Here is a 25463-nt window from a genome sequence, read left to right on the forward strand (position 1 = left end):
ATACGATTGATGATGATGATGATCTGATTTCCCCTCGTTCTTATTTGTCTTCCCAGCCCTCTCTCTGCCCTGTCCGACATTGCGGACCCCGTTTTTCACTAGCGTTTTTCTTAGATAGCGTTGCCAGCTGTTGGTTTCGAGACTCCCGGCTGCCATTGGGTTTCACCTGCTCTGTGGTGGGTTTTGAGGACCTCAAACGTGTGGTGATCCTGCACCCCGTCCCCAAACACAGTCTGATAATTATGGTGTTGGTAAAGCGCTTACTATATGCCCGTGTTGGCCCACAGTCTAAGGAGGAGGGAGAAGAGGTATTGAACATCCATTTGGCAGGTGAGGAAACCGAGGCACAGAGCAGTGACGTGACTTGCCCGCGGTCACCCAGCAGGTAAGTGGTGGAGCTGGGATGAGAACCCAGGTCCTCTGACACCCAGGCACTTGCTCTTTCCACAAAGCCACGCTGCGTCTCATCATCGGTCGTATTTATTGAGCGCTTACTATGTGCAGAGCACTGTACTAAGCGCTTGGGAAGTACAAATTGGCAACATATAGAGACAGTCCCGACCCAACAGTGGGCTCGCAGTCGAAAAGGTGGGCTCCCGGTCTCGATGACAAAGGGTCGTGGAAGGCCGACTTGAATCAATCAATCAATCAATCGTATTTATTGAGCGCTTACTATGTGCAGAGCACTGTACTAAGCGCTTGGGAAGTACAAATTGGCATCACATAGAGACAGTCCCTACCCAACAGTGGGCTCATAGTCTAAAAGTTGACTTGAAGTTGTCGTTTGCCAGAGTCCGCAGCCCTAGGGCGGGGAACGCGTCTACCGACGCCGTCGTATCGTCCCCTCCGAATCAATCAATCAATCAATCATATTTATTGAGCGCTTACTATGTGCAGAGCACTGTAGCACTTAGTACAGTGTCCTGCACACAGTTAGCGCTCAACAGATAGCGCTGAAGCTTCAAGATGGGAGATTCAGAACGCACCAAAGGAAATTCTTCTTCTCCCAGGGGGTGTTAAGCATATGGATCTCATTACGGCACGAGGCTGTGGCAGCCAAAAAAAGGTTCAAGAGGAGTTTGGAAGCATTTTGAATGCATTGCGAAGCAGCGTGGCCTAGTGGTTAGAGCACGGCCCTGGGTTCTAATCCCCGCTGCGCCACTTGTCTGCCGGGTGACCTCGGGCAAGTCACTTCACTTCCTCTGGGCCTCAGTTTCCTCATCTGTAAAAGGGGGAGTATGACTGTGAGTCCCATACAGGACACGGACTGCGTCCAACCTGATCAGCCTGCATCTATCCCAGCGCTCAGTACAGTGCCTGGCACATAGTAAATGCTTAACAAATACTATTAAAAAAGAAAAGGGGTGGGCAGAGCAGACAAAAGGAAGACCTAGTGAAAAAAACCCATTTCAAGTAATGCAGATTCGCCCTTGGTTGTTGTTTTAATGGTATTTGTTAAGCGCTTACTTTGTGCCAGGCACTGTACTAAGCGCTGGGGTACATAAAGGATCATGCACATGCAGCGTGACTCAGTGGAAAGAGCCCGGGCTTTGGAGTCAGAGGTCAGGGGTTCGAATCCCGCCTCCACCACGTCTGCTGTGTGACCTTGGGCAAGTCACTTAACTTCACTGAGCTTCAGTTACCTCATCTGTAAAATGGGGATTGACTGTAAGCCCCACGTGGGACAACTTAATCGCCTTGTATCCTCCCCAGCTCTTAGAACAGTGCTTTGCACATAGTAAGTGCTTAACAAATGCTATTATTATTATTATTATTATTATTATTATTATTATTATCAGGTCACCAAGCAGGTCAAACCGCCTCGGTGATACAGAAAATTGACACGGGAAGGGTTGTGTTGGAACAAGGTCACCTGAGTAGCAGCGTGGCTTAGTGGAAAGAGCCTGGGCTTGGTCAGAAGACCTGGGTTTTAATCCCGACTCTAGCACTGATCCTGGGGAAGTCACTTCACTTCTCTGTGCCTCAGTTTCCCTAACAGTCAAATGGGGAGATTCAGTACCTATTTTCCCTCCTACTTGGTGAGCCTCGTGTGGGACAGGGACTGCATCCGACCTGATTAACCGGCCTCCACCCCAGCGCTTACAACAGCGCTAGCCCATAGTAAGCTCTTACAAATATAATAATAATAATGATAAGAATCGACGGGACGCAAGTGCACAGAGTACCAAGCCCTGAAGGTGGTCCCAATATGTTTGGTTACCCGTGTTCACTGTCAGACTCTTCGAGCGCTGGTATTTATTGAGCGCTTACTGAGTGCAGAGCACTGCACTAAGCTCTTCATCATCAATCGTATTTATTGAGCGCTTACTGTGTGCAGAGCACTGTACTAAGCGCTTGGGAAGTACAAGTTGGCAACATATAGAGACGGTCCCTACCCAACAGTGGGCTCACAGTCTAAAACGGGGAGACAGAGCACGGAGGCAGTGAAAGGGAGACAGAAATAGGAAAAAAAAAAGATCATTCCCATGTGAGCACTAGGGAAAAAAAAAATCTACCTGGCTCCTGAGAACTGTCTGAGGAGGAATCTGTAAATTGAAGCTATTTTTTTTTTTTTTTGAGCAGAATTCCTCTGTGTTTCCAAGATCATCGCAGGGAAAGTAAAAGGGTTACTGTCTAAGGGGTTAAGCTTAAATCGGCCAATTGACATCTTTACAACCGATGGATAGTCCAGCTGCCGATCTGTTTCCCTGGAGTCTGGATTTCAGTTTAGCGCTTGACCCAGAAATTGCAAGACTCGAGCATTTTTCAAGATCAGCCATATTCAGCAAGGAACTCACCAACTCCCACTATTTTTTCCAGCACCTAAACTTCTTTTTGGAAGCGAGTTTGAGTCAGAAGCCGAAAGAATTCCTTTTGGGGGGACGCACAGGGGAGGTGGAGCTCGCTTTTTCTTCGGTGTCCCCCCACCGAGGTGCTGCTCGGGGATTTTGGAGATGGGTTCCCACCGTCCCTTCGTCTCCGAGTCGAAATGGAGAAGCGGGGTGGTCTAGTGCACTGTTACAGACGATGGATGCGTGTGGGCCGGGGTCATGTAGTGGACTCTCCCAGGGTCTTTTCCCTTGTTGAAGACAGGGAAGGGCCCAATAAGCGCCACAGGTCGATCCGTTTGAGTTGGCTGACGGGTCGCTCGCTACAGCGTCCTCACCGCAGTCAAACCATTTCAATTTTAGCAAGTTACGTTGCGTAGCTATAATAAGACGACCAAACCGTTCTGAAAACCATTTGCAATGCAGCTCTTTGTTTCTTTGAGGAAGAAATCACCCTGTTCCCCGTGGTCCCGAATCCCACCTGGTATTTGACTTGTGTCTGCAGTATGTTTAACCCAAATAGGAATAATAATAGCAATGATAATAATTGTGGTGTCTAAGTGCTTGTTTTGTGCCAAACTCTGGGGTAATAATAATGATAATAATGTTGGTATTTGTTAAGCGCCTACTATGTGTCAAGCGCTGTTTTAAGCGCTGGGGAGGTGCAAGGTAATCGGATTGGAGGCGGTCTCTGTCCCACATGGGCTCACAGTCTAAACGGGAGGGATTGAATCCCCATTTCACAGATGAGGACACTGAGGCACGGGGCAGCAGGAGGCCCGGAGGACGGGCCCGAGTGGGAAGATATGGAACAAAGAGGAGAGGCAGGAAGGGAAAAGACCGAGAGGAGGGTAGAGAGGGGGAGAGGGAATTAGAGGAAAGAGGAGAGGGCAGTGGGACAGAGTAGGAGGGGAGAGGAGAGAGAGAAGGAAAAAGAGGGAGAAGGAGAAATGGGGAACGAGGAAAATAATAATAATAATGGTGGTACCTAATAATAATAATAATAATAATGGCATTTATTAAGCACTTACTATGTGCAAAGCACTGTTCTAAGCACTGGGGAGGTTACAATCTGATCAGGTTGTCCCACGGGGGGCTCACAGTCTTCATCCCCATTGTACAGATGAGGGAACTGAGGCACATAGAAGTTAGGTGACTTGCCCAAAGTCACACAGCTGACAGTGGGCAGAGCCGGGACTCGAACCCGTGACCTCTGACTCCAAAGCCCGGGCTCTTTCCACTGAGCCACGCTGCTTCTTGTTTCTAGACTGTGAGCCCACTGTTGGGTAGGGACTGTCTCTACAGGTTGCCAACTTGTACTTCCCAAGCGCTTAGTACAGTGCTTTGCGCACAGTAAGCGCTCAATACGATTGATTGATTGATTAAGCCGTTTTCTATGTGCCAAGCACTGTTCTAAGCGCTCGGGTAGATCCAGGTTAATCGGGTTGGACCCAGTCCCTGTCCCACGTGGGGCTCACATTCTTAATCCCCATTTTACAGGTGAGGGAACTGAGGCCCGGAGAGGGGAAGCGACTTGTCCAAGGTCACACGGCAGGCACGGGGAGGAGTCGGGATTTGAACCCAGGTCCTTCCAGCTCCCTGGCCCCGGCTCTAGCCACGGGGCCACGGGATGGAAGGGAGGGGAAAAGGGAGAGAGGGAAGATAATGGGAACTCACTGAGCCAGCACGTCTCCTTCAGATACCCCGTTGCGGCCTCGGTGGCCTGATGATCCCCCTTTTAGACTGTGAGCCCACTGTTGGGTAGGGACTGTCTCGATATGTTGCCAATTTGTACTTCCCAAGCGCTTAGTACAGTGCTCTGCACATAGTAAGCGCTCAATAAATACGATTGATTGATTGATTGATTGATTGATGATGAAGATGATGATGGTATTTGTTAAGCACCTACTATGTGCCAAGCACTGTCCTGATCCAACCAGCTCTTCCCCGGGCCATTTTTTCCGACTTTCCAGTGGGGCAAACTTCCAAGATGGGCAATGTCAGCCACGGACCGAAAAGGAGGTGACGGCGTCTTTTTTTAACGATATCTGTTACGCGCGTACTCCGTGCCGGGCACTGAGATAATAATAATAATAATAATAATGATAGAATTTGCTAAGCGTTTACTATGTGCAGAGCACTGTTCTACGCGCTGGGGGGGAATACAAGGTGATCAAGTTGTCCCACGTGGGGCTCCCAGTCTTAATCCCCATTTTACAGATGAGGGAACTGAGGCCCAGAGAAGCAAAGTGACTTGCCCAAGGTCACACAGCAGACATGTGGCAGAGCTGGGATTCGAACCCGTGACCTCTGACTCCAGAGCCCGGGCTCTTTCCACTGAGCCAAGCTCTAAAGCCGCACAAGATAATAGATTGGACGCCGTCTGTGTCCCACATAGGGCTCCCAGTCTTAATCCCCATTTTACAGATGAGGGAACTGAGGCCCAGAGAAGCAAAGTGACTTGCCCAAGGTGACACAGCAGACATGTGGCGGAGCCGGGATTCGAACCCATGACCTCGGACGCCAAAGCCCGGGCTCTTTCCACTGAGCCACGCTCTAAAGCCACACAAGATAATCGGGTTGGACGCCGTCCGTGTCCCACATAGGGCTCCCAGTCTTAACCCCCATTTGACAGATGAGGGAACTGAGGCCCAGAGAAGTGAAGTGACTTGCCCAAGGTCACACAGCAGACACGTGGCGGAGCCGGGATTCGAACCCGTGACCTCTGACTCCAAAGCCCGGGCTCTTTCCACTGAGCCACGCTCTAAAGCCGCACAAGATAATTGGGTTGGACGCCGTCCGTGTCCCACATAGGGCTCCCAGTCTTAACCCCCATTTTACAGATGAGGGAACTGAGGCCCAGAGACGTGAAGCGACCCACCCAAGATGGCACACGGAGCGGGGATTAGATCCCAGGTCCTCTGACTCCCGGGCCTGGGCTCTTTCCACCGGGTTTCAGCTCTGCCCTGCTTTTAATTCCTGGTCCCTGCAGTGACCATTCCCATTTATGCCTACTGATCCTCCCGATCTCCAAATGGCCGGCCGGAAACCCCGGAAAGCGCTCTTGTCCGTGACAGGTGAGCGCTCAATAAATAGCGTCGATTGACGGAGTTGGCCGATGGGTCGCTCGCTACAGTGTCCTCGCCGCAATGAAAGCATTTCAATTTTAGCAAGTTACGTTGCGTAGCTATAATAAGACGACCAAACCGCTCCGAAAAAACCATTTGCAAGGCAGCTTTTTGTTTCTTTGAAAAAGCGATAGCTCCGCTCCCTTCGGATTGGGAATGAGTGACCTCATCTGTAAAATGGGGATTAAGAGGGTGAGCCTCATGTGGGATTGTGTCCAACGTGATTAACTTGTGTTCGCCCCAGCGCTTGGAACGGTGCTTGACGCTTAGTAAGCGCTTAACAAGTGCCATAATTATTAGTACTAATTATTATTATGGTGCTCTGCAGACCTGAAACGCTCAATGAACACTATCATCATCAATCGTATTTATTGAGCGCTTACTATGTGCAGAGCACTGTACTAAGCGCTTGGGAAGTACAAATTGGCAACATCTAGAGACGGTCCCTACCCAACAGTGAGCTCACAGTCTGAAAGGGGAGGACAGACAACAAAACCAAACATACTATCAAAATACAATAAATAGAATAGATATGTATAAGTAAAATAAATAAATAGAGTAAAAAATATGAGACAGACAACAAAATCAAACATACTAACAAAATAAAATAAATAGAATAGATATGTACAAGTAAAATAAATAGAGTAAAAAATATGTACAAACATATATACATATATACTGGTGCTGTGGGGAAGGGAAGGAGGTAAGATGGGGGGGATGGAGAGGGGGACGAGGGGGAGAGGAAGGAAGGGGCTCAGTCCGGGAAGGCCTCCTGGAGGAGGTGAGCTCTCAATAGGGCCTTGAAGGGAGGAAGAGAGCGAGCTTGGCGGATGGGCAGAAGGAGGGCATTCCAGGCCCGGGGGAGGACGGATCTTCCTAAATCCCTTGTTTGAACACTGTTGTGGAAATAACTTCTTCCTTTACGAGAAGCAGCGTGGCTCAGTGGAAAAGAGCCCGGGCTTTGGAGTCAGAGGTCGTGGGTTCAAATCCCGCCTCCGCCACGTGTCAGCTGGGTGACTTTGGGCAAGTCACTTCTCTGGGCCTCAGTTCCCTCGTCTGTAAAATGGGGATGAAGACTGTGAGCCCCACGTGGGACAACCTGATTACCGTGTATCTACCCCAGCGCTTAGAATGGTGCTTGGCACATAGTAAGCGCTTAACAAATACCAACATTATTATTTTATCCGCTTTGTTTTTCCCATTTCTTTCTCTTCTCTGCTTTTGTGTTGCTCTTGTGTTGTGACTAGGTTATACCCAACAGTGCAGTAGTCACTAATAACCAAGCCTGTAGTCATTCAGGATGGAAAAAAAAACCAAAACGCAAAGCTTGTGGGTGTATAAGCTCGTTGTGGGCAGGGAATGTGTGTGTTCCCTGGGTCCTAATGGGGTTTTGAAGATGAGGTAACTGAGGCACAGAGGGGTTGAGTGGCTTGCCCAAGGTCCTACTGGAGGAGCTGGGTTTGGAGCCATGACCTTCTGACTCCCAAACCCTTGCTCTAACCATTACGCCCTGCTGCTTTTAATATTATAAATTATTTATTCGTATTAATATCTGTCTCTCCCTCTAGACCGTAAGCTCATTATGGGCTGGGAACGGGCCTGCTAATCCTGTTGTGTTGTGTTCTCCCAAGAGACTAGTACAGTGCTCTGCACATAGTAAATCATCAATCGTATTTATTGAGCGCTTACTATGTGCAGAGCCCTGTACTAAGCGCTTGGGAAGTACAAATTGGCAACATATAGAGACAGTCCCTACCCAACTGTTCAATAAATACGAGCCCACTGTTGGGTAGGGACTGTCTCTCTATGTTGCCAACTTGCACTTCCCAAGCGCTTAGTCCAGTGCTCTGCACACAGTAAGCGCTCAATAAATACGATTGAATGAATGAATGAATGAATGAATGAGTCTGGTTACTGTCGTACTCTCCGAAGCGCTCAGTACAGTGCTCAGCACACAGGCAATCCGGTTGAATCCTTCCCTTCCCCACAGCACCTGTATATATGTATATATGTTTGTACATATTTATTACTCTATTTATTTATTTTACTTGTACCTTATTTATTTTTACTTGTACTTATTTTACTTGTACTTTATTTATTTTATTTATTTATTGTACTTTATTTATTTTATTTTACTTGTACTTTATTTATTTTTACTTGTACCTATCTATTCTATTTATTTTATTTTGTTAGTATGTTTGGTTTTGTTCTCTGTCACCCCCTTCTAGATGGTGAGCCCACTGTTGGGTAGGGACCGTCTCTATATGTTGCCAGCTTGCACTTCCCAAGCGCTTAGTACAGTGCTCTGCACACAGTAAGCGCTCAATAAATACGATTGAATGAATGAGTCTGGTTACTGTCGTACTCTCCGAAGCGCTCAGTACAGTGCTCAGCACACAGTCAATCCGGTTGAATCCTTCCCTTCCCCACAGCACCTGTATATATGTATACATGTTTGTACATATTTATTACTCTATTTATTTATTTATTTATTTTACTTGTACATATCTATTCTATTTATTTTATTTTGTTAGTATGTTTGGTTTTGTTCTCCGTCTCCCCCTTTTAGACTGTGAGCCCACTGTTGGGTAGGGACCGTCTCTATATGTTGCCAGCTTGTACTTCCCAAGCGCTTAGTACAGTGCTCTGCACACAGTAAGCGCTCAATAAATGCGATTGATTGATTGATTGATTGATTGAATAATAATCATCATAATTATAGTAGTTCATTCATTCATTCAATCGAATGAATGAACGCTCAGAGGAACGAGCCCAGGCTTGGGAGTCGGAGGTTATGGGTTCTAATCCCAGCCCCGCCACTTGGCAGCTGTGTCCATTCATTCATTCAATCGTATTTATTGAGCGCCTACTGTGTGCAGAGCACTGTACTAAGCGCTTGGGAAGTCCAAGTTGGCAACATATAGAGACGGCCCCTACCCAACAGTGGGCTCCCAGTCTAGAAGGGGGAGACGGAGAACAAAACATATTAAGAAAATAAAATACTTAGAATAAATATGTGACTCTGGGCAAGTCCCTTCACTTCCCTGGGCCTCAGTTCCCTCATCTGTAAAATGGGGGTGAAGATTGCGAGCCCCACCTGGGACAACCTGATCACCTTGTATCTACTCCAGTGCTTAGGACAGTGCTTGGCACGTAGTAAGCACTCAATAATCATAATAATAATGGTATTTGTTAAGCGCTTACTACGTGCAAAGCACTGTTCTAAGCGCTGGGCACTGTTCTAAGCGCTGAGCACTGTTCTAAGCTCAAGAAATACCATCATTATTATTATTATTATTTATGGAGTGCTTACTGTGTGCGGAGCGCTGCGCTGAGAGGTCTTGGGGGAGCCCGGCCGTTGCCCCCAAGGAGCTTCCAGGCTAGAGGGGGTGAGGGGGCATCGAGGGGCATCATTGGGGGGGATGGATGGGAAGCCTACTGAGCGCTCACCTCCTCCAGGAGGCCTTCCCAAACTGAGCCCCCTTTTTCCTCTCCTCCTCCCCATCCCCCCACCCTACCTCCTTCCCTTCCCCACAGCACCTGTATAGATGTTTGCACAGATTTATTACTCTATTTATTTTACTTGTACATATTTACTATTTATTTTGTTAATGATGTGCACACAGCTATAATTTTTTTAATGGCATTTATTAAGCGCTTACTATGTGCAAAGCACCGTTTTAAGCGCTGGGGAAGCTACAAGGTGATCAGGTTGTCCCACGGTGGGGGGGGGGGGGGCTCACAGTCTTAATCCCCATTTTCCAGATGAGGTCACTGAGGCCCAGAGAAGTGAAGTGACTTGCTCAAAGTCACACAGCCGACAATTGGCGGAGCCGGGATTTGAACCCATGACCTTTGACTCCAAAGCCCGGGCTCTTTCCACTGAGCCACGCTGCTTCTATTTATTCTATTCTATTTATTCTGACCGTTTTGAAACCTGTCTCCATGTATTGTTTTGTTGTCCGTGTCCCCCTTCTAGACTGTGAGCCCATTGTTGGGTAGGGATCATCTCTGTCTGTTGTCGGCTTGTCCTTCCCAAGCGCTTAGTCCAGGGTTCTGCACCCAGGGAGCGCTCCATCAATTCATTCATTCATTCATTCATTCAGTCGTATTTATTGAGCGCTTACTGTGTGCAGAGCGCCGGACTAAGCGCTTGGGAAGGACAAGTTACCGATTTGTCCTTCCCAAGCGCTTAGTACAGCGCTCTTCACCCAGGGAGTGCTCCATCAATTCATTCATTCATTCAGTCAGCGCTCAATAAATACGATTGAATGAATGAATGAATGAATTGATGGAGCACTCCCTGGGTGCAGAGCACAGTAAGCGCTCAATAAATATAACTGACTGAATGAATGAATGAATTGACGGAGTGCTCCCTGGGTGCAGAGTACAGTCAGCGCTCAATAAATACGACTGAATGAATGAATGAATGAATTGATGGAGCGCTCCCTGGGTACACAGCACAGCCAGCGCTCAATAAATACGACTGACTGACTGAATGAATGAATTGATGGAGTGCTCCCTGGATACACAGCACTGACTGACTGACTGAATGAATGAATGAATTGATGGAGAGCTCCCTGGGTACACAGCACAATCAACGCTCAATAAATACGACTGACTGACTGAATGAATGAATGAATTGATGGAGCGCTCCCTGGGTACACAGCACTGACAGACTGACTGACTGACTGAATGAATGAATTGATGGAGTGCTCCCTGGGTACACAGCACAGTCAGCGCTCAATAAATACGACTGAATGAATGAATTGATGGAGCGCTCCCTAGGTACACAGCTCAGTCAGCACTCAATAAATACGACTGAATGAATGAATGAATGAATTGATGGAGCGCTCCCTGGATACGCAGCACTGACTGACTGAATGAATGAATGAATGAATGAATTGATGGAGCGCTCCTTGGGTACACAGCACAGTCAGCGCTCAATAAATACGACTGAATGAATGAATTGATGGAGCGCTCCCTAGGTACACAGCTCAGTCAGCGCTCAATAAATACGACTGAATGAATGAATGAAAGAATTGATGGAGCGCTCCCTGGATACACAGCACTGACTGACTGACTGACTGAATGAATGAATGAATTGATGGAGCGCTCCTTGGGTACACAGCACAGTCAGCGCTCAATAAATACGACTGACTGACTGAATGAATGAATTGATGGAGCGCTCCCTGGGTACACAGCACAGTCAGCGCTCAATAAATACGACTGAATGACTGACTGAATGAATTGATGGAGCGCTCCCTGGGTACATAGCACTGACTGACTGACTGACTGAATGAATGAATGAATTGACGGAGTGCTCCCTGGGTACACAGCTCAGTCAGCGCTCAATAAATACGACTGACAATGAATGAATGAATGAATGAATTGATAGAGCGCTCCCTGGGTACACAGCACTGACTGACTGACTGAATGAATGAATTGACGGAGCGCTCCCTGGGTACACAGCACAGTCAGCGCTCAATAAATACGACTGAATGAATGAATTGATGGAGCACTCCCTAGGTACACAGCTCAGTCAGCGCTCAATAAATACGACTGACTGACTGAATGAATGAATGAATTGATGGAGCGCTCCCTAGGTACACAGCTCAGTCAGCGCTCAATAAATACGACTGAATGAATGAATGAATGAATTGATGGAGCGCTCCCTGGATACACAGCACTGACTGACTGAATGAATGAATGAATGAATTGATGGAGCGCTCCCTGGGTACACAGCACAGTCAGCGCTCAATAAATACGACTGACTGACTGAATGAATGAATTGATGGAGCGCTCCCTGGGTACACAGCACAGTCAGCGCTCAATAAATACGACTGAATGACTGACTGAATGAATTGATGGAGCGCTCCCTGGATACATAGCACTGACTGACTGACTGAATGAATGAATGAATGAATTGACGGAGTGCTCCCTGGGTACACAGCTCAGTCAGCGCTCAATAAATACGACTGACAATGAATGAATGAATGAATGAATTGATAGAGCGCTCCCTGGGTACACAGCACTGACTGACTGACTGAATGAATGAATTGACGGAGCGCTCCCTGGGTACACAGCACAGTCAGCGCTCAATAAATACGACTGAATGAATGAATTGATGGAGCACTCCCTAGGTACACAGCTCAGTCAGCGCTCAATAAATACGACTGACTGACTGAATGAATGAATGAATTGATGGAGCGCTCCCTAGGTACACAGCTCAGTCAGCGCTCAATAAATACGACTGAATGAATGAATGAATGAATTGATGGAGCGCTCCCTGGATACACAGCACTGACTGACTGAATGAATGAATGAATGAATTGATGGAGCGCTCCTTGGGTACACAGCACAGTCAGCGCTCAATAAATACAACTGACTGACTGACTGAATGAATTGATGGAGTGCTCCCTGGGTGCACAGCACAGTCAGTGCTCAATAAATACGACTGACTGACTGAATGAATGAATTGACGGAGTGCTCCCTGGGTACACAGCTCAGTCAGCGCTCAATAAATACGACTGACAATGAATGAATGAATGAATGAATTGATGGAGCGCTCCCTGGGTACACAGCACTGACTGACTGACTGAATGAATGAATTGACGGAGCACTCCCTGGGTACACAGCACAGTCAGCGCTCAATAAATACGACTGAATGAATGAATTGATGGAGCACTCCCTAGGTACACAGCTCAGTCAGTGCTCAATAAATACGACTGACTGACTGAATGAATGAATTGATGGAGCGCTCCCTGGGTGCAGAGCACAGTCAGTGCTCAATAAATACGACTGAATGAATGAATGAATGAATTGATGGAGCGCTCCCTGGATACACAGCACTGACTGACTGACTGAATGAATGAATGAATTGATGGAGCGCTCCTTGGGTACACAGCACAGTCAGTGCTCAATAAATACAACTGACTGAATGAATGAATGAATTGATGGAGCGCTCCCTGGGTACACAGCACAGTCAGCACTCAATAAATACGACTGACTGAATGAATTAATTAATGGAGCGCTCCCTAGGTACACTACACAGTCAGTGCTCAATAAATACGGCTGACTGACTGAATGAATGAATTGATGGAGCGCTCCATGGGTACACAGCACAGTCAGCGCTCAATAAATGTGACTGAATGAATGAATTGATGGAGCGCTCCCTGGGTGCAGAGCACAGTCAGTGCTCAATAAATATGACTGACTGACTGACTGAATGAATGGATGGAGTGCTCCCTGAGTGCAGAGCACAGTCAATGCTCAATAAATACGACTGACTGACTGAATGAATGAATTGATGGAGCGCTCCCTAGGTACACAGCACAGTCAGTGCTCAATAAATACGGCTGACTGACTGAATGAATGAATTGATGGAGTGCTCCATGGGTACACAGCACAGTCAGCGCTCAATAAATGTAACTGAATGAATGAATTGATGGAGCGCTCCCTGGGTGCAGAGCACAGGCAGCGGTCAATAAATGACTGAATGAATGAATTGATGGAGTGCTCCCTGGGTGCAGAGCACAGTCAGTGCTCAATAAATACGACTGACTGACTGAATGAATGAATTGATGGAGCGCTCCCTGAGTGCAGAGCACAGTCAGCGCTCAGTAAATACGACTGAATGAATGAATTGATGGAGCACTCCCTAGGTACACAGCACAGTCAGTGCTCAATAAATACGACTGAATGAATGAATTGATGGAGCGCTCCCTGAGTGCAGAGCACAGTCAGTGCTCAATAAATATGAATGACTGGCTGAATGAATGAATGGACGGAGCGCTCCCTGAGTGCAGAGCACAGTCAGCGCTCAGTAAATACGACTGAATGAATGAATTGATGGAGCACTCCCTGGGTACACAGCACAGTCAGTGCTCAATAAATACGACTGACTGACTGACTGACTGAATGAATGGATGGAGTGCTCCCTGAGTGCACAGCACAGTCAGCGCTCAATAAATACGATTGATGCTTTTAGACTGTGAGCCCACTGTTGGGTAGGGACCGTCTCTATATGTTGCCAACTTGTACTTCCCAAGCGCTTAGGACAGTGCTCTGCACGCAGTCAGCGCTCAATAAATACGATTGATTGATTGATTGAATGGATTGGCACATAGTAACTGCTTAATAAATGCCATTATTATTAGTATTAGTCTCCGCTTCAGTTCCCTCATCTGTAAAATGGGGATGAAGCCTGTGAGCCCCCCCGTGGGACAACCTGATCACCTTGTAACCTCCCCAGCGCTTACAACGGTGCTTGGCACATAGTAACTGCTTAATAAATGCCACTATTATTATTATCATTATTATTAGTCTCTGCTTGTTCCCTCGTCTGTAAAATGGGGATGAAGCCTGTGAGCCCCCCGTGGGACAACCTGATCACCTTGTATCCTCCCCAGCGCTTACAACAGTGCTTGGCACATAGTAACTGCTTAATAAATGCCACTATCATTATTATTATTATTATTATTAGTCTCCGCTTCAGTTCCCTCGTCTGTAAAAATGGGGATGAAGCCTGTGAGCCCCCCGTGGGACAACCTGATCACCTTGTATCCTCCCCAGCGCTTACAACAGTGCTTGGCACATAGTAACTGCTTAATAAATGCCATTATTATTATCATTATCATTAGTCTCCGCTTCAGTTCCCTCGTCTGTAAAATGGGGATGAAGCCTGTGAGCCCCCCGTGGGACAACCTGATCACCTTGTAACCTCCCCAGCGCTTACAACAGTGCTTGGCACAGAGTAACTGCTTAATAAATGCCATTATTATTATTATTATTATTATTATTATTAGTGTCTGCTTCAGTTCCCTCATCTGTAAAATGGGGATGAAGCCTGTGAGCCCCCCGTGGGACAACCTGGTCACCTTGTAACCTCCCCAGCGCTTACAACAGTGCTTGGCACATAGTAACTGCTTAATAAATGCCATCATTATTGTTATTATTATTAGTCTCTGCTTCAGTTCCCTCGCCTGTAAAATGGGGATGAAGCCTGTGAGCCCCCCGTGGGACAACCTGATCACCTTGTAACCTCCCCAGCGCTTACAACGGTGCTTGGCACATAGTAACTGCTTAATAAATGCCATCATTATTGTTATTATTATTAGTCTCTGCTTCAGTTCCCTCATCTGGAAAATGGGGATGAAGCCTGTGAGCCCCCCGTGGGACAACCTGGTCACCTTGTAACCTCCCCAGCGCTTACAGCAGTGCTTGGCACATAGTAACTGCTTAATAAATGCCATTATTATGATTATTAGTATTAGTCTCCGCTTCAGTTCCCTCATCTGTAAAATGGGGATGAAGCCTGTGAGCCCCCCCGTGGGACAACCTGATCACTTCGTAACCTCCCCAGCGCTTAGAACAGTGCTCTGCACATAGTAAGCGCTTAATAAATGCCATCATTATTATTATTATTGTTTTGAATGAATGGATGAATGGGAGGGGGCGCGCGCGAGGGGCGTGGCCTCCGGCGGCAGGGGGCGCGCGAGGGGGGCGTGGCCTCCGGCGGGGGGGCGCTCCCGCGCCCTGTGACGTCACTTCCGGCGGCCGCCTCTCCTTCCGGTCGCGGCCGGCGGGCGGGCCGCCGCTCGCTGAGGTGACGCCCGCGGGAGGAGGAGGAGGAGGAGGAGGAGGGTGAGGGGGGGGAAACCCATCCCATCCCAAAGACCCCCCCCCTGTGTGTGTGTGTGTATGTGCATGTATGTATGTGCGGGTGTGCATGTATGTATGTGTGTGCGCCCATGTGTGTGTGTATGGGGGGGGCTGGCCCCGTCCGTCTGTGTGTGTGTGTGTGTGTGTGTGTGTGTGTGTGTGTGTGTGTGTGTGTGAGAGAGAGAGAGAGTGAGGGGGGAACCCCCATCCGGCCCCCCCCCCCCGTGTGTGTGTGTGTGTGTGTGTGTGTGTGAGGGGGGCCCCCATCGCCCCCCCCCGTGTGTGTGTGTGTCTGTATGTATATGTGTGTGTGTGAGGGGGGGTCCCCATCGCCCCCCCCCCGTGTGTGTATGGGTGGGGAGGGGGATGGGGGAACTATATATATATATATATATATGATATATATATATATATATATATATATATATATGGGGGCCCCCACCGCCCCCCCCGTGTGTGTGTGCGTGTGTGTATGTATATGTGTGTGTGTGTGTGAGGGGGCCCCCATCGCCCCCCCCCCCGTGTGTGTGTGTGTCTGTATGTATATGTGTGTGTGTGAGGGGGGTCCCCATCGCCCCCCCCCCGTGTGTGTATGGGTGGGGAGGGGGATGGGGGAACTATATATATATATATATATATATATGATATATATATATATATATATATATATATGATATATATATATATATATGGGGGCCCCCCCGCCCCCCCCCGTGTGTGTGTGTGTGTCTGTATGTATATGTGTGTGTGTGTGTGAGGGGGGCCCCCATCGCCCCCCCCCGTGTGTGTATGGATGGGGAGGGGGAGGGAGGAACCCACCCCATCGGCCACCGCCTATATATATATATATATATGGGGGGGGCACTCGGGGGGTCCCCCCCCATCGCCCCCCATATATATATGTATATATATATATGGGGGGGCACTCGGGCGGTCCCCCCCATCGCCCCCCCACACGTGTGTGTATGGGTGTGGAGGGGGAACCCACCCCATCGGCCACCCCCTATATATTTCTGTGTGTGTGTGTGTGTGTGTGTGTGTGTGTGTGTGTGTGTGAAGGGGTCGGGGGGACCCACCCCATCGCCCCCCCTTGTGTGTGTGTGTGTGTGTGTGTGTGTGTGTATGTGTGCGAAGGGGGACCCGCCCCATCGCCCCCCCCCCCCGTGTGTGTATGTATGGATGTGTGTGGGAGGGGAGGAGGGACCCACCCCATCGCCCCCCCTCGTGTGTTTTCTGTGTGGGTGTGTGGGGGGGGGACCCTCCCTCGCCCCCCCGTGTGTGTATGTGTGTGTGTGGGGGGACCCACCCCACCCCATCGCCCCCCCCTTGTGTGTGTGTGTGAAGGGGGACCCGCCCCATCGCCCCCCACCCCCGTCTGTGGATGTATGGATGTGTGTGTGTGTGTGGGGGGGGGGGGTGTGTGGACGGACCCACCCCATTCCTCCCTCCCGTGTGTATGTATGGATGTGTGTGGGAGGGGAGGAGGGACCCACCCCATCGCCCCCCCCCCCGTGTATGTGTGTATATGTATGTGTTGTCTGCATGTGTGTATGAGGGGTGAGGGGTGGGTCCCGGCCCGGTGCCCCCGCCCCCCGGCCGTCCCCGTGGGGGCTGCCCCGCTCCCACCCGGTCTCTGTGTGTTATATATGTGTGTGTGTGTGTGTGTGTGTGTGGTGGGGGCGTGTCCCGGCCCGGTGCCCCCGGCCACCCCCGCCGTCCCCGTGGGGGCCGCCCCGAGGCCTCCCGGTCTGTGTGTGGGGTGTGTGTGTGTGTCCGTGTCCGGCCGTCCCGGCCCGGTGCCCCCGCCATCCATCACCGTCCCGGTGTGCCCGCTCTGTGTGTTGCAGGTGTACGCGGAGCCCCGGAGCGACAGCGAGTGCCTCAGCAACATCCGACAGTTCCTCACCGCCTGCGGAGCCTCCCTCCGCCTCCAGGTCAGCCACGGTCGTCGGGGCCACCGAGGGGGCACCGAGGGGAGGGGGCACCGGCCCGGCCAAGGGCCACGGGTGGTGGGGGCCCGCCTACTAATCGGACTCGCATCCTCCGACCGCTTCCTGGGTGCCAAGCACTGTTCGAAGCGCTGGGGGAGAGCCGAGGGAACCAGGGTGGACCCAGTCCCCATCCCCCATGGTGACATTTGCTAAGCACTTACTAGGTGCCAAGCACTGTTCAGAGCACCAGGGTAGATCCGAGGGAACCGGGGTTGACCCAGTCTCCCGTGATGATGATGATATTTGTGAAGCGCTGACTAGGTGCCACACACCGTTCAGAGCGCTGGGGGAGATCCAAGGGAATCAGGTTGAACCCAGTCCCCCATGATGATGATGATGAGGTCATTTGTTAAGCGCTTACTAGGTGCCAGGCGCTCTTCAAAGCATTGGGGGAAGATACGAGGTTGCCAGGTTGTCCCTGGTGGGGCTCACAGTCTTAATCCCCATTTTGCAGATGAGGGAACTGAGGTCCAGGGAAGCTACAGTGACTTGCCCAAGGTCACCCAACAGACAAGCGGCAGAGCTGGAATTAGAACCCACGGCCTCTGACACCCAACCCCGGGCTCTTGCCACTAGCCTATGCCGCTTCTCTGTGACGCTAATGGGCCCTGGTTGGGATACAGGGTGTGTGGATAATAAAAGTGATGGTATTTGTTAAGCGCTTACTATGTGCCAAGCACCGTTCTAAGCGCTGGGGTAATTACAGGGTAATCAGGTTGTCCCAGATGTGGCTCACAGTCTTCATCCCCATTTTACAGATGAGGGAACTGAGGCCCAAAGAAGTGAAGTGATTTGCCCAAGGTCTCACAGCAGACAAGTGACAGATGATGATGATATTTGTTAACCACTTAAAATGTGCCGAGCGCTGTTCTGAGCACTGGGGGAGGTAGAGGATTATCAGGTTGTCCCAGGTGTGGCTCCGGTCTTAATCCCCATTTTCCAGATGACGTAACTGAGGCCCAGAGAAGTGAAGTGACTTGCCCAAAGTCACGCAGCTGACAAGTGGCGGAGCCAGGGTTAGAACCTGCGACCTCCGACTCCCAAGCCCGGGGTCTTGCCACTAAGCCACGCTGCTTCTCTTTGAGTCGCCAAGCTCCCTCACCCCACCCCGGGCCCCAAGCTCCCATCGGCAAAAATTTGGGCTCCGCCAGCAGAGTTAGTTTTGGCCACCGCAGAAACCGTCTCCCCCCCACCCGTGTCTGCTTGACCCGGTTACCGGCTCCGCTCGGGTATCGCACGGTGAAAGGAGAGAGATTTGGGCCAGGCCGAAACCCCAGCGAGGCGATATGTTCGGCTCCGAAACGGGCACATCTTTAAATAGGCCGGGGGCCGGCGACAGTCACCTCAAAACTCCTGCCAACGTTCCCAGACCCGTCTAGTACAGTGCTAAGCGCTTAGTACAGTGCTCTGCACACAGTAAGCGCTCAATAAATACGATTGATGATGATGATGATGGTTCCCTTGGGGCGACTCAGTCGCCCGAATGGAAGCCTTTAGGTCTTGGCGGTTTCCAAGTTCCAAATTGGCTTGGGGGTTTGGTCACACGGGACAGAGTTTGTAATTTGAGGCAGGGTCCTTCACGTCCACTGGCTCGATTCTATTCTCCCGAGCACTCAGCGTAGGGTGCTGCGCGCGGTCAGTGCTCCATAAACACCACTGAGGGATGGCTTAGGCCCTCTCAAAGGGAAGCTCTGTCTAGATTTCAGACCCCAAGACTCATCTTCTCTGGAAGTCAGTCACATTTTGTGGTCAGGGAACGTGTGTAATGGTTTGAAACTGCGAATAAATAAAATAAAAAGTGCGTTTTACGTTCAGTAGCCTGCTTCAGTTGGTCCTAAAGCATTTTGGTGTAGGAACAGGCCTTTAACGTGTGGGGCAACCCGATCACGTTGTAACCTCCCCAGCGTTTAGAACAGTGCTTTGCACATAGTAAGCGCTTAATAAGTGCCATCATTATTATAACTCTACGGTATTGTACTCTTCCGAGCACTCAGTACATTCCTCTGCACGCAGAAAGCACCCAATAAGTAGCATCGATTGACTTGAAACAATCATTGTACCCTATTGCTCTGACTGTCTTTCAGGAGATGCTTTCAGTACATTCCCCTGCAATCAATCAATCAGTCGTATTGAGCGCTTACTGTGTGCAGAGCACTGTACTAAGCGCTTGGGAAGTACAAGTTACAAGTACAAGTTATCGATTGACTTGAAACAATCATTGTACCCTTCTGCTTTAACTGTCTTTCAGGAGATGCTCTCTGTAGAATGGGTTCCGCGCAAAAGGAAGGGAGCATTTCACCGGGGAATTTTACCGGTGCCATTTCTCTAATGAGAATCCCTCTTAAGGTTTATATGGTCGTGTATCGCATTGTGACGAGCACTGTTCTCTGCAGTGGGGAAAGGACCCAGGATGTTGAATCCTGGTGCCCTCAATCTAAAATATGTCGGGGAGGTTAGACGCATGGAAATAACCTGGCAAAGCCGGTAAAAGAAACAACAACTAGGAAAGCAGCACTATATTAATCTACAAGTCTTGGCTCTTTCACCACTAGCCAGGGCTGGTCTTGATCCAAACCGTCTTCACCAACATTTGAGAGATTGGGAATTTACATCCCTAAGGTGAATTCTTATATAGCTTGTCAATCACTTTTGAGGCGAAGCTTTTTTTTTTTTTCTTTTTGATAGTCTACGGTGAAACAGGCCGTAAAAATGGAGGGATTAATAGAGGCAAAAATAAAATGCTGCTTTTCACTTTGGATAACCAAGATCCTCAAAAATTCCCTCGTTTGTCCATTTATTGTTAACTTCCTGTTCTTCCAGAAAAAAAAAAAAGGAGAATGTAAACTTTAGTGTTTGTTGCGTAGACCAGAAGTGAAACATAAGTTGGTAAATAGTATCATGGGCCTTTGGGTCCTCCAAAATTATGAAGAGAAACTAGTCCTCTAGGCCGTTAGATCTTGGGGTACAGGGAATGTGTCTACCAATTCTCTCGTATATTTCCAAACGCTTAGTATAGTACTCTCCGCACAGTAAGCATTCAAAGAAATACTAGTGATTGATTGTTTCCCAATAAAACTGTGAAGAATCAGGTTCCTCCTTTACTGCCAGGTATCAGTGAGTTTGTGTGTTACTTTGTGTTGTGGCATTGTTTAACTTAATTTGCCCTTTGTTGAGGAACTTTTGTTATTGTTACAGCAACTGTAAGAAAAACATGATTTGCTACGTTGAAGTTTTACAGTGCTGTGGCCGCAGGCATTTTGAGATTTGAGTGCGCTCTACATTCTTCTGATGGCTTGAAACTGCGAATAAATAAAATAAAAAATGCATTTTACGTTCAGTAGCCTGCTTCAGTTGGTCCTAAAGCATTTTGGTGTAGGAACAGGCCTTTAGAGACCTAGCTAGTTGTGTCGGCAGTTGTAGAGCAAGATGACAAAATTTAAAGCTAAGAAATGAGAGGTGTAAAGGAGTATTTTTGATGATTTGGAAACTTGAAGGCCAAGAGTCCATCTTCAAAAGAAATGATTGCATTTCAGGTCGTTGGCAGATTAGTATTATGCATAGCCTTCGGGTAAAGTTAAGACAGAGGCAGGTATTTTGGCACAATAAATCCTCCGAAAGTGAAAAGTAGAAGATGCAGTTTTAAGTAGGTTAGTTTGAATCCTCTCAGCGAGAAAGAATTGTGACAAAAATGCTGAAAGATTTTTTCTAGGTGGGATAGCGTTGAAACCAAAGGAAAGTGTTGTTCTCAGTCAGAGATGAACGAAACCTAAGATGGCGTAGGAAACAAAATGAATATTTTGCATTTCTGAATATTTAGTAATGATGGTTCTGTGGTTCAGGTCAGTTTTACTGGTATAAGTGGTTGTTCGGTACCTGTGCATTTTGGTCAAACATTAGGAATGCTTTGACTTCTTTGGGAAACTCTGGCTGTCTTGGAACGTCCCCCGCTTCTTACCTCCTTCCCTTCCCCACAGCACCTGTATATATGTATATATGTTTGTACATATTTATTACTCTATTTATCTACTTGTACATATCTATTCTATTTATTTTAATTTGTTAGTATGTTTGGTTTTGTTCTCTGTCTCCCCCTTTTAGACTGTGAGCCCACTGTTGGGTAGGGACTGTCTCTATATGTTGCCAATTTGTACTTCCCAAGCGCTTAGTACAGTGCTCTGCACATAGTAAGTGCTGAATAAATACGATTGATTGATTGATTGATAGCGACTGACTTGTCATGGTTTACACGTGCAGCAGAATCAGGCATGAAAGTTGTCAAGCTAAGGCATCTGTCTCTGGTTCGGGGCATTTTGTTGGGGTCCTGGTTGCCAAGGGTCTTCCGCTGATACTGGTGACCGGGGCCTTCCTTGAAATGCCTCAACTCGTCTTATTTATTGAACGCTTACTGCGTGCAGAGCACTGTACTAAGCACCCGGGAGAGTACAATAGAAGACACACTCCCTGCCCACAAGGAGCAATGTGGGGTGCCTGAAATCTGCCATCAGTACTTAGTACGAGCACTTAGTATGGTGCCCCGCACACAGCGCTCAATAAATACCTTTGAATGTTTAATAGTAATTAGGTCACTGAAGATGCGCGGGCAGATGAATTCATTCATTCATTCAGTCGTATTGAGCGCTTACTGTGTGCAGAGCACTGTACTAAGCACTTGGGAAGTGCAAGTTGGCAACATATAGAGATGGTCCCTACCCAACAACGGGCTCACAGTCTAGAAATGTCAGTATTACTCCCCCACCCCCCCAATGGTTCTTGTTAAGCGCTTACTATGTGCTGGGCATTGTACTAAGCACTGGGGTAAATGCAAGCTAAAGCGATTGGACACAGTCCATGTCTCACATGGGGCTCACAGGGGCAGGGAGACAGGTGGTTTGGTGTAAAGGGTTAAAGGACCTGGTTTTCTTGGTTAGAACTGGAAATGAAACAGGTCGTTTGGTTGGCTCATAAAAGATGATCTGAGGTGCAGAGCTTTGGAATTCAAGTTTTTGGGGGTTTTTTTGAACGTGGCGCTTGGGGTCGGGTGCTTTTAGGAAACCAGCTAAAGATGGTCCCCTTCAGATGTTCCTCCGCTTTGGGAGGAGGGGGCTTTCAGTTTTGCGGAAGGTTAAGGCAACTGCTGTTGAATGGGATTTTTGCCTAGCCGTGGCGTGTGATGAGAGTAATACTGTTTACTGAGCACTCAACGGGCGCAGAGCACTTGGAAAAGTACCCTCAGAGCACATTAAGAGAGAACACACGTCCTGTCCACAGGGAGCCAGATCAGTAAGATCTTGGCCAATACTGAATCTGCTGTAGTTCTTGGGAAGTAGCATGGCTTAGTGAAAAGAGCAACGGTTTGGGAGTCAAAGGTCCTGGATTCTAATCCCGCCTCCATATCATTTTTCTGCTCTGTGTCCTTGGGCAAGGCACTTCACTTCTCTGTGCCTCAGTTCCCTCAGCTGCAAAATGGGGATCCAGTACCTGTTCTCCCTCCTACTTAGATGCTGAGCCCCATGCGGGACCTGATTATTTTGTATCTAGAGCTTGGGAAGTACAGTGCTTGGGATGCTAAGTGAGCACTTAGCAAATGCCACTGTTATTATCGTTGTTGCGGGAGGATGGGCAATAAAAGCCTTTAGACCATTCTGAAAACACAAATGGCCATTGTGTGGACTTCCTTTATCATCAACACCGATGTCCTAGAAAGGCCAGATAGTAGAGACATTAAAGCTACTGGGAAATCTGTTTTGCAGAGTAGCCATGTGGAGATCTGCTGAACAAAGAGATGGTAATGGAATAATGGAAATCCTCAAACTCTCATTAATATCTGACTTTCTTTTTCCTTCCATGATTGGGTCTGCCTCTTCAAAGCTGAAAGAGGACACAGTGTAAATATATATATAATATATGTTTGTATATATTTATTACTCTATTTATTTATTTTACTTGTACGTATCTATTCTATTTATTTTATTTTGTTAGTATGTTTGGTTTTGTCTCCCCATTTTAGACTGTGAGCCCACTGTTGGGTAGGGACTGTCTCTATATGTTGCCAACTTGTACTTCCCAAGCGCTTAGTACAGTGCTCTGCACACAGTAAGCGCCCAATAAATGCGATTGATTGATTGATTGATTGTAAAATTCTGGTGGGGACGTAGAACAGGTTAGCAGACATTTTCATAAAGCCTTCATATTTTTGAACATTGGTTTCTTTTGCACATTTAATTATCTGCTTTTATTCTTTGTTTTTTCTTAAAATGACATTTAAGGGCCTACTCTGGGTCCAGCGCTGCTGAAGAAACAAGATAATCAGGTCCCACATGGGGCTTACAGAGGGAGGGAGAACAGGTGTTGAATCCCCATTTTACAGTTGAGGAAACTGGGGCACAGAGAGGTGAAGTGATTTGCCCAAGGTTACAGAGCGGGCAAGTAGCAGAGCTGGGCTAAGAACCCAGGTCCTCTGACTCTGAGGCCCGTGCTCTTTCCATTGGACCACGCTGCCTCTTTGGCTTGGCCCAGATGAAAACTGATTCTCGTTGCCTTAATTTCAAACTGCAATGGCTTTGCTTTCATCTGTTTTAAAGACAGAGCAGGTTTAAATTTTTAAAAGCAAATCGGAATCAGACCGAAACTTAACCCAAACTTGTCGATGCAGGTTTAAGAACCAAGTGAAGTAAAAACAGGAGAAAGAAAAATCTCTGCTGTCTTTCGCCGGAGGGGTGAGGCGTCACCCAAGTGTTATCTTTGGGCCTTGATTCATCCAGCCATTCAATTTATTCAATTTTAAGAGGCTTGGCAATGAGGCTTTCAGGAGCAAATGGGCTGGTAAGAGAGGCTTCCAATTTTTATGAAGGAGCCCCCTTCCGGGTCTGTGAACCGCAGGGAGATGTGGCTACTCCGATTCCAGTTGGATTTGTTGGCCAAAGTGGATGACTGTGGAGATCGGTTTATTTCTCCCTTTTGCCCCAACTTGCCTTCAGTCAGGAACTAAACCTCTGTTTTTGAACAGTTTGCACCCAGTCCAGAAATCATGTGAATTGAATCATGCCAGCTGTTGGTACTTTGGAGGTAGAGGGGCGAGTGGTCAGGCAGATCATCATCATCATCATCAGTCGTATTTATTGAGCGCTTACTGTGTGCAGAGCACTGTACTAAGCGCTTGGGAAGTACAAGTTGGCAACATACAGAGACAGTCCCTACCCAACAGAGGGCTCACAGTCTAAAAGGGGGAGACAGAGAACAAAACCAAACATACTAACAAAATAAAATAAAAGATGTGAAGTGGGATGGAATTGCAGGCATGAGTGAGGGTATGAGCAAAAAGATGGCAGTGGGAGAGAACTCAGTCATATTTGTTGAGTGCTTACTGTGTGCAGAGCACTGTACTAAGCGCTTGGGAGAGGGCAATATAACAATAAACAGACACATTCCCTGCCCACAATACACTTACAGTTGTGGGGGAGGCGCCGACGACATGGGATGGACAGACATTAATATAAATAAATAACAGATGTGGACAAAAGTGCTGTGGGACTGGGCCGGGGGGATGAATAAAGAGAGCAAATCAGGGTGATAGGTGGTTTTTTTCCCCCTAGGGTCATTTTTTTTTAAAAATTTGTTAAGCACTTGGTATGTGCCAGACGCTACTCCAAGGTCTGGGGTAGATACAAGGTATTCAGGTTTGACACAGCCCAAGCCCCACAAGGGGCTTCCAATCTTAATCCCCATTTTACAGATGAGGTCACTGAAGCCCAGAGAAGTGAAGCGACTTGCCCGGGGTCCTACAGCAGGCAAGTGGCAGAGCCGGGATTAGAACCCAATCCTTCTGACTCCCAAGCCCCGGAATCTGTTAGACC

At 48.2% G+C, this 25463-nt stretch overlaps 1 protein-coding gene across 3 annotated transcripts in view; it reads left to right on the forward strand.

Annotated features, from left to right (window-relative positions):
- Window positions 1–25463, forward strand: part of ARHGEF7 (Rho guanine nucleotide exchange factor 7) — a 139805-nt gene that overhangs the window by 12036 nt on the left and 102306 nt on the right. For all 3 annotated transcript variants that reach the window (XM_038761852.1, XM_038761853.1, XM_038761854.1), the window contains exon 2: window positions 17467–17553. In XM_038761852.1, the coding sequence (XP_038617780.1) occupies window positions 17467–17553 (87 nt within the window). The remainder of the gene's footprint in view (window positions 1–17466; window positions 17554–25463) is intronic.

Source organism: Tachyglossus aculeatus, chromosome 20 (assembly GCF_015852505.1).
Source record: "Tachyglossus aculeatus isolate mTacAcu1 chromosome 20, mTacAcu1.pri, whole genome shotgun sequence".
Taxonomy (NCBI): Eukaryota; Metazoa; Chordata; class Mammalia; order Monotremata; family Tachyglossidae; genus Tachyglossus; species Tachyglossus aculeatus.